This window comes from Anolis sagrei, chromosome 1 (genome assembly GCF_037176765.1).
Source record: "Anolis sagrei isolate rAnoSag1 chromosome 1, rAnoSag1.mat, whole genome shotgun sequence".
NCBI classification, from domain to species: domain Eukaryota; kingdom Metazoa; phylum Chordata; class Lepidosauria; order Squamata; family Dactyloidae; genus Anolis; species Anolis sagrei.
Genome location: NC_090021.1, coordinates 63612624 through 63627321, shown reverse-complemented (window position 1 = coordinate 63627321; position 14698 = coordinate 63612624). Strand labels below are relative to the sequence as shown.

General features: G+C 39.5%; 1 protein-coding gene across 2 annotated transcripts in view; it reads right to left on the bottom strand.

Annotated features, from left to right (window-relative positions):
* FRMD1 (FERM domain containing 1) overlaps window positions 1-14698 on the bottom strand; it is a 64108-nt gene that overhangs the window by 28500 nt on the left and 20910 nt on the right. For both annotated transcript variants that reach the window (XM_067465571.1, XM_060753755.2), the window contains 2 exons: window positions 4466-4667; window positions 1066-1156 (listed from right to left, as the gene is read on the bottom strand). In XM_067465571.1, coding sequence (XP_067321672.1) covers window positions 1066-1156; window positions 4466-4576 — 202 coding nt within the window. In that variant the 5' untranslated portion in view covers window positions 4577-4667. The remainder of the gene's footprint in view (window positions 1-1065; window positions 1157-4465; window positions 4668-14698) is intronic.

Here is a 14698-nt window from a genome sequence, read left to right as displayed (position 1 = left end):
AAGGGGGGGGGGGGGTTGAAGAAAAAGAACAACGGATTAAAGGTGAATTTACAGATCCTTGTCATGTGCTTAAGTTGCCTCTTTTTTGATGTGTTCCTTTGATTAAATGAAAAGCGAGCACAATTCAATCCGATTAAAGCAAAAGTGGTGAGGATAAAAAGGAAAGATTTGGATGTGCACGCAAGCTTGCATATTTAAGGATCATTTCCAAAATATTCTGATCAGAGAAGCAAGAAAAGCATTGCTTGGCTTTTCTGGGACACATAGACTCAAACAGTAGCAGGGTTCATATCCAGAACACCCGCACTCAATAATAGCTCTATTCAGGCAAGCTGATTTCTGTCCATGGAGAAACCACTAGAAAGGGGAGAGAACTCTTCTATCCCCAAAGTCTAGCAAACCAGCTAGTCTTTTCTGGATTCAGCCCTATATCCCAGAATATGAAGGCAGAAAATCCCACAATATCTGCTTTGAACTGAGTTATCTGAGTCCACACTCAGATAAAGTGGGATTTTCTGCCCTGATATTTTGGAATATAAGGATGTGGAAGAGTCCGGAGATCATTGCCTTTAGTAGTGATGCAGAAACACTAGGCACTGACAGGGGCTTTTGTTTACATCAAAACAGCTCAAAGATGTCCAGATCTCAGCTGTCATGGATTTCAGGGGATGTTTGGACAGACAGACAGATAAAACAAACAGGCTGAAGTAATTAATGCATTAACAAATCTGGGGGTATTATTTGTAAGCTTTCTCTATAGCATAATTTAAGTTGAAATTCTGCTAAATTTCAGGAAAACAACTTTACAAATTATATCTTGGAAAAGAATCCAATATATCCAACCCCAGAATATTTTGGTTAATAGTGACGAAAAGAAAAAAAAATGACAGATTTAACAACTAAAGGGAAATGAGCAATGAAAAAGCACTCCCCTCCTTCTTCCAATAGATCATAGGATTCTGACATGTTTTTCATGATGCCCATGGTGAGTAACTGGGTGATACTGCAGTGCTCTTTTGCTCACTGGCACAGATCAAATGCCAAATAGTTACCCTCCATGCTTACTTTTTACAACACTGATGCCAAAGAAGTGGGGGTCCTTAATTTTCAGAATGTCACAAACTTTGTCAAAAAGTTCTTGTCCAGTTGCTTTTGCCTACAAGCAAAAAAGGAAAAGAAAGTGAAATATGTAATCAACCTAACACTGAACACCGAGAATCTGAGGCATATGGATGCTGAAAAACTGAAGGAGCAAAGTCCCAAGTCTGTGCAAACTTTTCCAGTGGGGAATCTGAGTCACTACATTATGACATGAGGTAGCATGAACTGTACACACTGTCCCACTGTGTATTGATAGTGGACTGAAACTTCCAGCATTGCTCACTATTAGCTATGCTGGCCAATATTTTGATGATTAGTAGTGTAAAGAACACTATAATTTTGTATAATTTCTTATGGTGAACAGAATAGGAGGAAACAGTGTAATAAGTCTTCATATTGGGTCCACTTTGCATTTCTGGGCAAGCTATACATTAAGTTCAGGCATAATAGGAACCATTATTTCTCCAGTGGAATCATAACACAATGTATCCTGAGCAGATGGAGAGTAAGCACCTACAGACAAGCACCTGCAAACCATGGTTTATTTGTTTTATATCTAGATATGCAAACCATGATTAGATCTCTTAACTATTGTCAGCACAAGTTGCTTCTGTGTATTTCAAAGTGCTGGTCCAAGGAGAACTATGATCAGGTATGCATGTCATGTTGTGTGGTGCTCTCCAGCTATTCACAATTTCAACTTTCATCAGCCCTAACCAGCATGGTCAACTGTCACTGTAGCCTGAAATTTCTGGAAGGCCCCAGTATGAATAAGGAAGGTTACATAAATTTAAGAATAACTGATACATTTTGGAAGTCACAAGGAAATGGCACGTATTCACATGGTTGTATAAGCACTTCAGAGCATAAGCAGTTTTAGTTGCTAATCTCTTCAAAGTCTATCCATGCCTGTTAACACGCCTCTCTGTCAAGGAAACTATGCCTCCAGTTTCTTTGATACGAGTTGACTACATTTTTCAGAAATATTGTTTTGCCTGAAAACTACCTTTTTGTAGAATCAAGGCAGTGTGGAAAACCTTTCAAAAACAACATGAAATAAATATTTGATACTGTGGACAAGACAAAGAAGAACTTCAAGCAAGCATTGAAAGAATTTTAAAAGGTATCAGATACTACTGCAAAAAGGAAAAAAAGGGAAGAGCTAAGTTTGAAAAATATGAAGAGATGCAAATCTATACCAAATCTATACTAAAAACAAAGGGAAACATTTCAACACAGAGGAATATATTCATGTAGGTTCTCTGGAATGTTAGGTAAGAGAATGGGAACATCCTGAACAAATCCCTTGATTATCGAAAGAAAGATCTATCCTTCAGCTTCTTGAAGCATCTCTCATGCTTCAAGGATTACTGACAGTTGAGGGACCACCACTGAGAAGGCCCTGTCTCTCATCCCAACCAATAGAGCTTGCAAATAAGCTGGGGCAAAAAGCAAGACTCCCCAGCCGATCTTAAAGCTTTTGTAGGCTCGTAGAGGGAGATACTCTCAAGTCATCATCAATAACCTCTAATGTATGATTATGTGGATTAAAAAACTCTGCCACCCAAGGATACTTCACTGTTCCTCATAATTGTTGTGGGAAATTCAAATGGATTCTAGGGGAACCCATGCAGGAACCCATAGAGGAACTCTGAAATGCATGGTGAGAGACAAGCCATGTCCAATGGTCACTGGAGTAGAGGAAAATCCACAAAAAGACCTCAGGCCTAGGGACTCCATGAGCAAAAATTTACACATACTGGACTTTGGGGTTTTCTCTTTAGTGAAGGAGTAGGGCAACTTGTGGTCTATAGCATGTTTTTATGCAAAAGATGGGAGCCCAGAAGGAAAGAAAAAGAGGAGGGAGAAAAATGATGAAAAATTCAAGGGAATAGGGACTTCAAGATATAGTTCAGACTGTAGGGAAAAGTGGGAACAATGAAGGGTAGATGTAACCTGGACAGAGTAATAGAAGAAGCAGGAAAAATATATTCAGGAGTTGCCTTGTACCTCAATTTGTACCACAATATTTATTTCATTTTTAAAATGTTCTGTTTGTTACTATAATCAGAATATGTACTTTTCATATTCCAACCATGGTAACTGTGTGCCAACAAATTTATATATAATGCATATTAAGTTCTCAAAGAAGCAAAGCAACTTTTAACCCGTAGATTATCAGAAAAGAAAGGGAGGGAGAAAAACTCCCACTGAATATCTTGCCAAGAAAACATAGTAAAATTAAATCTAAACAGCTAGAGTTGTAAGAATCCTCCCTTAACTCTTCAGCTGTAAAGGGCATGATGGAACGTAATCACATCCTAATATCCCTTTGGCTATTTATGCTGCCTTTTTCAGATGCCTCTTTGTAGGGCCATGTTAGTGAATCATTGGGTGGGAGAATATAGCAAAACCCCTTTGATAGCTTACTTTGAACATGTACAGATCTATGCATTTCTCTTCAGAGATGCCTTTAAAGCACTCTGTGCCTTTATATCTGTCAACAGCAATAGATCTTTTAATCAGCTTCTCCTTCTCTTCCCTTTCTTCTTTTGCAATGTTTTATTGGCAGAACAGATGAAAAGGAAAACAGGCAGGTCTGTGCATGGAAATAAAATGCTGGCTGCCGCAAAATGTGCATTTTGGCAAGAGACACCCTCCAAGCAGGTGCACATTGCATTTTTTTAAAAGTCCAGATCTTTGCAGAATCTGCTACCAGTAACAAGATATTTTTCCCTTCCTTAATATGTTGATTTGAAATGTACAGAAATCTAAAATTTTTAAAATCAATAACAGAGCACAGGAACCAATTCCTTTGTATATTTTTAATGCAAAAGATCCAGCACAGACAATACCTTCTACCACTCCCTCTCTTAATTTTCAGCCGACATTTCATCATCCCAAAGGGGCAAGGTATCGTACCATTCATTTTGTACCAAGCTGCTACAAAAAAAGATGACTATGTAAAATTTGATCTCCCCTATTTAAAAAAGTCTGCTGTGTTGGAAAACACAATTAAAAGTATGAACCAGATGATGTGAAGTAAAAGCTACTTGGTAAGATCCGAAGAATGAGGTGTGACTTGCATTTATTCTTATGTAAACAAATGTTTACTTTCAAATGCTGTTTAATTATTAGGGGGAACTAAAAAAAAACAAATTTACCATCTGGTTTGTTTAGCTAAAGAATCAACTGAGAGGCAAGTGTAACTTTTTGGATAATTATAGGGGGGTTGGCTGGCAAATTTCTTTTCTCAACAGTCAAGCCTTCAGAAACCTTGTTTACACTGGCTATTTTGAACACAATAGGCAGCGATCTCTGTCATTCATGCTGTGATCTCAGATGGAAGCTTAAACTTACTTACCCCGACGGTCACGCTGAGTTGGTCTCGGTTTGGCAGCAGCACACACATATTCCTAAACTCCGGGGGCATCTTGTTTGGCAGTCGTGGCATACTCATTGTAGAACCAAGCATAAACGTCTCATACCAGCTCTACCACGAAACGATACAGCAGACTGTAGTCTCAGGAATTACATCAAACAACTTCTCTCTCTCTCTCTCGAACCTGGGAAACCAAAATCCTCAGTGTTTGTTCACAGGGATAAAGTGTGGACGTACTGAGCAATATAGAAGCTTGTGCACTAATGACAGACCTTTAGCTTCCTTCCAATAAGCAGCACTAACAGCAAAGCATTTCAGGACACTGCATTGAGAGCGACATAGTCATAAGTAATTCTAACATTAGTCAGCTCTTTCATGATTAGCGGTTGACTACGTTACACTACAGGAAGGGAAAACAAACCTCTGGAAAGTTATCTCAGCTTCAGAAGTTGCATCTAATGGAACAGACATTCTCTTCTCCTGAATCATTCTTTTTGTCCCCCATGCTAAATATCTTGGCTGAATGTTATCTTTTATTTTGCTTTTCTGCACATTTGTCTGACCTACATGAGTGAATGCTCAGTAATTTAAAGGCACAACAGTCATTGGAAAGAAAGTTATAAAAAGTGCAAGACACAAACAAAGGCTCGGTGTAAGAAAAGAAAAATAGTTAGAATACCAAGCACAGGATTACAAAGTCAATAGTAAACAGCTCCATAGTGTGGGCAGCTTTCCAAAAGGTGAATCAGAGAAGGAACAATCACATGCTTTTGTGGGTTTAGGAGTATTAGTAAAAGTATGTGGGGAGGAAGAAATACTTTTTTCCCCTCCAGCACCTAATTAGTAAATTACACTGGACTTGGATGGAAATGAGACATACCAAAGCAACGCATAGTGCCACGTAATAAACAAGCATTACACTTGTATTTCTGTTCATACCGGATGCCAGGGCAAAGAACAGGGCAGGGTTGCTATCCATTACGTCCTGCTCATGCACCTCACAGGCTTAGCCACTATTGCAAACAGTACACTGGGGTAAACAGACTTCTGGTCTGATCTAGAAGGGCTCTTTTTAATCTTATAGTAATGTTAAATGTTAGATATATACAGAACTTAGAAAAGGTGATTTTATGTTTTTGGCCATACATCTCAGAACACTTTAGCCAGCATAGACCCATCCAGACAGGTCTTTAAACCAAGACCTATCTCGGTTTTACCGAAGGTGTCCAAATGATGCTTCCAGTAAATATGAATTAATTATACAACTGATAAGACTCTAATCTGAGGTAAGATCTGGGTTTTACCAGGCGTAGCCCAATCCACACAGCCATCTCGGATTTTTAGGCCCAAAAAACCAACAGGCACCTACCCCTCACACAAACCAAGCCTTTAAAAGAAAGAAAAATGTACCCAGCTGCCATTATGGTCCACTCCTGGTATGAGGAAATGATGTGCCAGGAGACCCGGGGGGGGGAGGGGGGGAGGAAAATCCCCTCTCCAAGTCTCCTGGTGTGTCATTTCCTCATGCCAGGAGAGCGGCAGAAAAAAGATAATGGCAGCCGGACAAGTTTTTTTACACTTTTGGAGGGTTATTGGGGGGGGGGGGGGCTTTGGGGTGCCTGCATGCCATCCTGGTAGCTACCGGGATGGCATGTAGACACCTCCTCCCAATACTGAAACCTGTGCTGCTTGAGTTTAGTGTGGAAGCGCCCACTGCTAACAGCTATGCTGGCTGAAGGATTCTGGGAGTTGTAGCCTAAAAAGAATTTCACCATAAAATTAAACATGTAAAACCAGCTGTAGGACCTTTTCACACTACCCCCCCCCCTCCATTTTATTCCATTTTGCTAGCAATAGCAGGCTAAACGCCAGATGCACAGGGTGCCTCGTGGAACCCTGCTCGCTCTTCCTCCTTCCCCCATCAGATGGGGGAAATGGTGGCAACACATGTTGCCATGTTGGCCTTTCCCCCATCAGATGAGAAAAGGTACCAAAAAAACCCACTTAGCTCTCAGTCACGGGCAAGGAAGCATCTTATGATGCTTCCTTGCCACTTTTGGATGAATGGGAGGAGGGCCAAACCAGCATCATCTGATGGTGCTCAGCAGGTCCCGTCCCCAAACAGGAGCCAGGGGCCAAAACAAAACAAAAACAAAAACAAAAACAAAACAAAACAAAACCAGTGTAATCAGGTGGTAGGAAGTGATCAGTACTAGTTTTTATTAGCCCAAGTAAAATGCAAACAACTTGTAGCAAAACAGCCTTTCTGTACCTGGTATGTACAAATGGAAAGCAAAGTTACAGAGTCAAAGGAAGCTAAGGTATTATGGAGTAATCAGTCCTGTATACATATCTTCGTCAGCTTCATTGCACTGGCATTTGAATCATGGTAAACATTTCCCTAATTGGACTTACTACAGAAGCTTGGTAAAACTGTATTGCTGTTAGGTGCTTTCAAGTCAACTGTAGCTATTAATTACCTTTCTGTGGGGTTGTTTGTCAAGATTTATTCAGAAACATTTTTCAACAGGTTTCCATTGGTGATCTGGGATTCAGGCTCTAGTGTCTCAAGGGCCAAGTCCACCACATATTACACCATGTTGGCTCAATAAAGTATGAACTCGTTTATCCACACAGGAATCCTTCAGCTGTATCGTGGTTAGAGCCCTAATATTTGGACTCACAGAATATTTTAATATGCATAAAAAACAAAGGCACATTGCCAGTCATTTTGGCTGCTAAATATTAATGCCAACACTGCAGTTCTTACAGCAAATGCACACTCATGCCTATCTTTCCATCTCTATCTTGACTCATGGCTACAGGGTTTGCTCTGCATAACAAAATATATCTTGGAAGCTCCCATATCAGCATATCTCTAGAATTGACTTACTGGTGTTTGGGGACTTGTGCTCTTCCGATTGTAAATGAAGGAAATAAAATGCTATAGGAAGCTATCTTAAGACTAGTTTCCATGGCTTGAAAATAAGTAAATTTTTCATGTGCTTTCTATTTCATACAGAATATATTCTACCTTTGATTATCAAGCACTCAACCAGATTAACAGTTGCAAGTGCTTGAGCTCCTCACAACACAGATGGAAAAGGGTCCCATTATCATCTGCACTGTGTATTTGACTGCAATAACTAGGTGAAACCAAAACTGGGTAAACAGTCTGTTCTGGATGGGCTTGCACTTACTTTGAAGAAGCAAGTACGCAGCTGAGGAGCAATCCTAGATTCATCACTGTCACTAGAGGCTGTTGCACCAGCTACAATCTTCCTGGACAGGAATAACCTAGCCACATTGGTTCATGCACTACAAACCTACCGACTAGACCACTGTGATTTGCTTTACATATGGTTGCCCTTGAAGAAGATATGGAAGCTGTAGATGGTGAAAAATACAGCATCTCAACTGCTGGCTGGAATATCACAAAAATGGCATGCAGAGCCATTCTTAATAGAACAATATTAGCTTCCAATATGTTTCCGGTCATATCTCCAAGTGCTTGCGATGACATTCAATAACCTAAATGGCTTCGGTCTTTGATATTTTGAAGGAGTGCATCTTCTATGTGTCTGTCCAAGGACTGGGTTCTGCTGGGGGGAGAGAGATCTTTCTGTGTCCTACCAATGAGGTACTACACTGTGTTGAGGCATGGGACAAGGTTTCCTCAGTGTGGTACTCCAATTATTGGATGCCCTGATACATTTTAAACATCCTGTGGCTCCTCCATGATGACATGATGGAAACAGTCTTGGACAACAATGGCTCCCAAAATGACCCATTTAGGGTGGGATCAGATGTCAAACATGGCTGCATTATTGCCCCAATCTTATTATCCATCTTCATAGCTATGATTCTATACTGTGTTGACAGGAAGCTTCCCACCAGTGTGGAAGTCACATATCGGCCAGATGGCAAGTAAGGTCACAACAAGTTCAGTTAAAGAACTCCAATATGCTGACAATAACACAGTCTGTGCTCACTCAGAGGAAGACCTACAAGCTACTTTAAACACCTTTGTAGAAGCATATGAAAAGCTTGGCCTCTCACTGAACATTGAGAAAATCAAAGTGCTCTACCAGCAGGCACCAACCAATCCTTCTGCAATACCAGAAATACATCTTAATGTTGTAACGGTAGAAAATGTTGACCATTTCTTCTACCTAGGCAGCCACCTCTCCACAAAAATCTACATCGACACTAAAATACAATACTGTCTGAGCTCTGTAAGTGCAGAAGTGTTTTGAATGAAGGAGAATGCTTAAGGATTGGGACATTTATAGATACCAAGAAGCTTGTTTATAAAGCTATTGTCCTTCCAACTCTATTGTATGCCTGCGAAACATGGAAAGCAAACCTAAAAAAATGTGGAATAAACACCAAGCCCTGGGAAGCCCTGGAGGTCAGCTGTTACCAATAATGCTATGGATTTTGAAGAGGCATGAATAGAGAGCAAAAGGGAGGAGTGTGCCATGAGGAAGGTGCATCAAGCAAAGCCTTCCATCTAGCAAATGTATGTCCCTACTGTGAGACTATGCAGATTCAGAATAGGTCTCTACAGTCACTTAAGGACCCACTGCCAAGGCACTACCCATGGAAGACAATCATACTCTGCCACAAGTGATAGCCTATGATGATGTTGACTCTAATTGTGGAATGCTTTTGCCCGGAAGCCCGACTGGCACCACCACTCTTGGCATTTAGATATCATTTTAGATTTTGATTGTTCATCAAAGCCCATGGACCTCTAAAATGTGATCCCAAATGCTGATAGATAGATAGATAGAGAGCGAGAGAGAGCTTTGAAAACTTTAATTAAAATCTGTTTTAAATTATATTATTTATTGTGTTTTTAACTTATTTAAGCTGTCTCAGTTTTTTAACCTGTTTTACTTGGTATTTGTAGAGAAGAGCAAACCACTGACCACCTGCTGCAATGCACCCTGAGTCCTGTCACATGCACAATGGAGGACCTCCTTGCGGCAACACCAGAAGAACTCCAAGTGGCCAGATACTGGTCAAAGGACATTTAATCAATTACCAAAGTTGCAAATTTTGTGTTGTGTCTGTCTGTCTGTTTGTTTTGTTCTGTTAGAATTGTAATACAATTGACTGGTTGCCCTGACACGACAAATAAATACTTAGTATTTGTAACTTGCATTGAGCTCTCTTGATATAGGGTATAAATAAATATCATAAATAAATTCTGGCATCCTAGCCATCTTGATGCACCCTTGGGTATGAGTATGAGCAATGACATATAGAGGAGACTAAATCTTACCAAGTGGGCATTAGAAATACAGAATGTAGAGAAAATGGATAAAGATTTTCTCCTCACAAGAGCAATCCAATGATGCTGAATGGTGGAAGAATCAAAACAAACAAAGGAAAATGCTCCTTCAAAGGAGCACAGTAATTCTGTTGTGGAATTTATGACCACAAGATCTAATGATGGTCATCGACTTAGATGGCTTTAAACCGGGATTAGGCAAAAGAAAGGAGGCCAAAGCTATCAGTGTTCTAGTAGTTATGGTAACAATATATCGGTCCCAGGACTGCAGTCAGCAGACCTCAGAATACCAGTTTCAGGGAACACAACAAGATGGGTGCTATTTATTTATTTATGGTTTTAAGTGCTGCTTGAGGGTAGTACTGGAGACAGAAATCTGGACTCAACAACCTAAGGAATGTTTAGGTCTCTGGTTATGTTTCTAGGAATCCTTTTTTCTGATCCTTCTGAGTTCTCTCTATCTCTTACTTCCATGTTGCCCAACTAATCAATACAGCTAGACAGTAGTCTCAAGTTCCATTTAAAAAATTAAAAGTACAATTTCTAGCAAGCTTATTGTGGTGTGTGTAGAACAAATGTAGAATCACAAAGTCCATGCAATTTGATATGTGGCTGATGGAAATTTCTGTGCTCCCAGTTGGATGTTACAACACCCAGCTTCTATTACTATAAGCCTGCTTTGTACATTTATTCTGCTGCTTTCTCCTTGGTAGACTTCATTGGTAGTGAAAAAATGGAAGAGGAAAGGAGAGGAATCACAGGGAATACAGATGGCAAATTATGATACCCTGATAGTTCTCAAAACTCTCGTTTCTGAGCATAAATAAATCCTCACTACCTCTGAGGATGCTTGCCATAGATGCAGGTGAAACGTCAGGAGAGAAAGCCTCTAGAACATGGCCATATAGCCCGAAAAAACCTACAACAATCCAAATAAAACTTTGTTTACTCTTGAACTAACCATTCATTGTTCTCCTATGTTTCCCTTCGCGTTGATTCCTTCTGAAAACTTGCAAAATTCAACATTTTGAAGTAAGAATATAGTATTTCAATCTCCATGGGGTGGACTGTCTCACTGTCACAAAACAAGGCAGCAACAATCTCAGTTGACACAGAAATTCATTTTGCTAGTTAAAACAATATCTATGCCAATGTACAAAATGTTTGCTATCTTACCCACCAAGGGGAGATAAAGTGTGTTTTGTTTTTATTAATCAAGTTAATATGAGTGAGGTAAGCAAGGAAGACATCCACACTGTACTTCCATGGTGTGCAGTGATATAGCAGATGGCTGGGTGTGATTGTGTATCTTTTCACTTTGGCTTAAGTTGGATGTTATTTTAGCCATATTATTCTTCTTTGCTGGTTTTTAAAAATGGCAGAAAACCACATTTAGTTTAAAACGTGCATATTAATACTATAGAGGTTAAATGCAAAAGCAAAACAAAACAAAACAAAAACCCTTTTCCATAGCTATACTTGCTATTAAGGGATAGATTCACTTGTTCCAACAGTCAAAGAGCAATGTAGGTTCTAGAGACCAGTATATGAAGACTGACTGAATGTGGAAACATTAGTACTGCAATTATCATCCCCCAAATCAAAGCATAATCCTATAAGAGCCATAATTTGTATATCTTAAAATAATGACATTACAAACTTACAATCTTTCTCCAGAAATAAAGAAAGGAAATTGCACTAGCTCTGTACACTTGTGCAGTCAAGCAAGGCAGGAAGGGTGAGATGAAAAAGTGAGAATACTTGGAGTTTTGAGTGGTAAGAAAATCTGGCTGATTTCTATTCTATGGCCAGGTTGGAAGTTTGTGTGTATTTGTGGGGAAGGAGGACAACAAATGCAGTTGGCATTGCTGGACAGAGGTGGTGTCCTTTGTTTGCTAAAAAAAGAGATGCATGAGAGGGAGGAAGAAGTCACTTGGTGGAAAACTCTTCCTTTCTCCGTTTAGAAGGAAATGTGATAGGGAGGAAGAAATTAGGATCTTGCTACTATTGCTGAGAAGGGGAGGTGTGAGAGCATGATGAAACTGAAATTCTGTGTTGCTGGAGAGTTTTTTGCTTTGCTTCCTTAGGTGTAGAGGTGAGCAATGGAGTCTTATCATCTGGAAAAGACAAGCTGTGAGGATTTTCTTTTGCTTTGGACCTTTTAAAAATTGTGTTTTGGGAAAAACTTTGAGATTACTTCAACCCCATCAGAGCATTAATGTCCCTAATAATTCCCTGTGGAACTTGTATCAATCAAACTATTTCTGTTAATCACAATATAGACCACAAATCCATGAATACAGCTCTGACATAAATCAAGAATAACTTTTTCTGTTGTTTGTGTGCCTTCAAGTTGCTTGAAACCCTGCAGCTTGTCAATATACAGCAATCTTATAAAACTGCTTATGCAGAATTGCTCTCTAAAGTTGGGTGCAAGGAAGGTATACCAGAACGTGGCGATATAAATATGATATTGCACCTCTGTACTTTCCTCTGTGAAACTGATCAAGTGAAGTTTACATTGATGTGATCTCCCACAGTAGAGATCCAATTTTAGATGATTCAACCTTCCATTCTCTCCCCAACCGTTATGTTGAGGAGATACCTCAATCCTCCAGAGAAGTCTCTTGGTACAAAGAGCCAAAGAGGAAAGGACAAACAAGACATCTTCCTTCCACAAACTTCATCCCATCTTCCTCCCACAAACTTCATCCAAGATCAAGGCCAGGATCTTTCAGCCTAATTAATCTCACAGAGTGGCAGTAAGAATAAACCGACACAATTATGAGTGTAACATTCTTGGGATGTGATATTGGATATAAAGATGAAGAATGAATACAGTAATAATTAAATAGCAGACAGATCATGTTAAAAGTGAGTAACTCACATATTACTCATGCAATGTAATCATAATAAAGAGGTTAACAGAAGACAAAAATATCATCCTCTCTATTTTTAAAGAGGGTGTAATGGCTTCTTTTTAATAATTAAGCCTGAGTGGATGGTACCAGTACATGTGATAAAGCTTAGCAGCCAAAAACAGCTCAATTAGTTTGTGAACCTGAAAGCAACACATACATTTCTATACAGATGGCTTTAGACTGTCCATATGTCATGGTTGTATTTATTGTGGATTCTGACCCCTTAACCTCAATTAATCCCTAAAAGCTCAGCAAATGCATTGTAGAAAAAAATAAAATAAAGAAAGAACAAAAACCATTTATTTGTCCCCAAGCACTTTTGTTGCCACTTTGTGTGCACGGTCTTTTTTTTTTTTTTAAGTTACTGAAAATCTATGAAAGTGTGCATAAAAATATAATTGCTCTCTCAGGGACTAACTTATACTTCCTCAGAAACAGAAAGACGCTCTCTCCACACACACATTTCCTTATGTTCTATACATCTCTGAGAAGCCTTCTCATCAGTATTGCTCAGAAGTGAGCTTCCCACAGACATCTGCCTTCAATTCTGGGAACAAAATGTTGAATTAGATAGGCTAGAAGGACTCCCATTATGTTATGTTATATTCTGTTGATCCTTCAAATTAAACATTTTTTGTGTGTGTCAGGAACAACTTGAGAAACTCCAAGTCGTTTCTGGTGTGAGAGAACTTGCCATCTGCAAGGATGTTGCCCAGGGGACGCCCGGGTGTTTTGATGTTTTACCATCCTTGTGGGAAGCATCTCTCATGTCCCTGCATTGGGGAGCTGGAGCTGACAGAGGGAGCTCAGCTATGCTCTCCCCAGATTTGAACCTCTGAACTGTCGGTCTTTAGTCCTGCCGGCACAAGGGTTTAACCCATTGCATAATAAACAGGTTGTAGTAACACTGTAATTCAATGTTAAATCTCATTGCATTAAGCTGAAGTATTGTAAACCCTGATGAGTTTAATAGGAATCACTTCCTAGTAAACTGCAAACTTAGGGCCCTTCTAAACATGCCCTCAAATGTGGAAGAAATTGGGATAAAAGAAGGGGGTGACTAAATGGCATTTTACGACAATGTGCGCTGATTCGGATTAACAGCTAAAAAACGCAGCCTTTAATTTTTTTAAAGGGTGCATTTAAAACCTAATTTCAGCCTAAAAATGCACATATTCACATCACTGTATATAACTGCAGTCCAGGAAAGCATGTGATTTTGTTCATATATCCTTGTGTTTACTGCTTCAGTGCAAGTGCACATTTTAAAATCCCAAAACAGCTGATCTGGGTTGTTAACAAATGGAGCCATGAACACACAGGTGGCTAAATTGAAGCATAAATGGAAAGCAACTCCAAGGAGAACTCTCTGCAAACATTCATTTGTTCTGATCTTTGTGAAATTAAACAGGGCTAGAATTCACAGTAGAGTGAGGCGAGATGATAAGAAATCTGCCTGTGTGCACATTTAGACATCCACATGAGCACATCCCGGAGAGTAGTTTTTTTTTTTTAAAAAGTAAACTTCCACCAGATGTCCCCCGTCCATCTTGCAGATTTCTAAAATCCACTACAACTGAAAGTGACAGGATGGGGGGGGGGGGGGGAGAGATTTACCAGGTTTGTGTTTGGACTTGATGTGAGGTCCTGTGATTTTTTTTATGCTGTCTGGACGCACCCTTAAATGTCTTTCCACACAAACCACTCTAGAGCTGCTATATGGAATGAGTCTTTTGGTTTGCTGTTCATTTCTGAATTAGAAAAATATGTTTGGACTATAACACTTAGAATCTGCCAACTATCACTGGATAGTTGGAGGATTTCAAGAGCGCTGCATTATCCATAATAAATACATTTGGTATAAAGTAGGACACACATTCTCATTTCATTTCAGACTCAGGCAGTCAGCATACTGTAGCATCAACTCTTAATAGCCTTGGTCATATGAACTTTCTGGCTACCATTATGATGACAACATGAATAAAATGAGGTTTG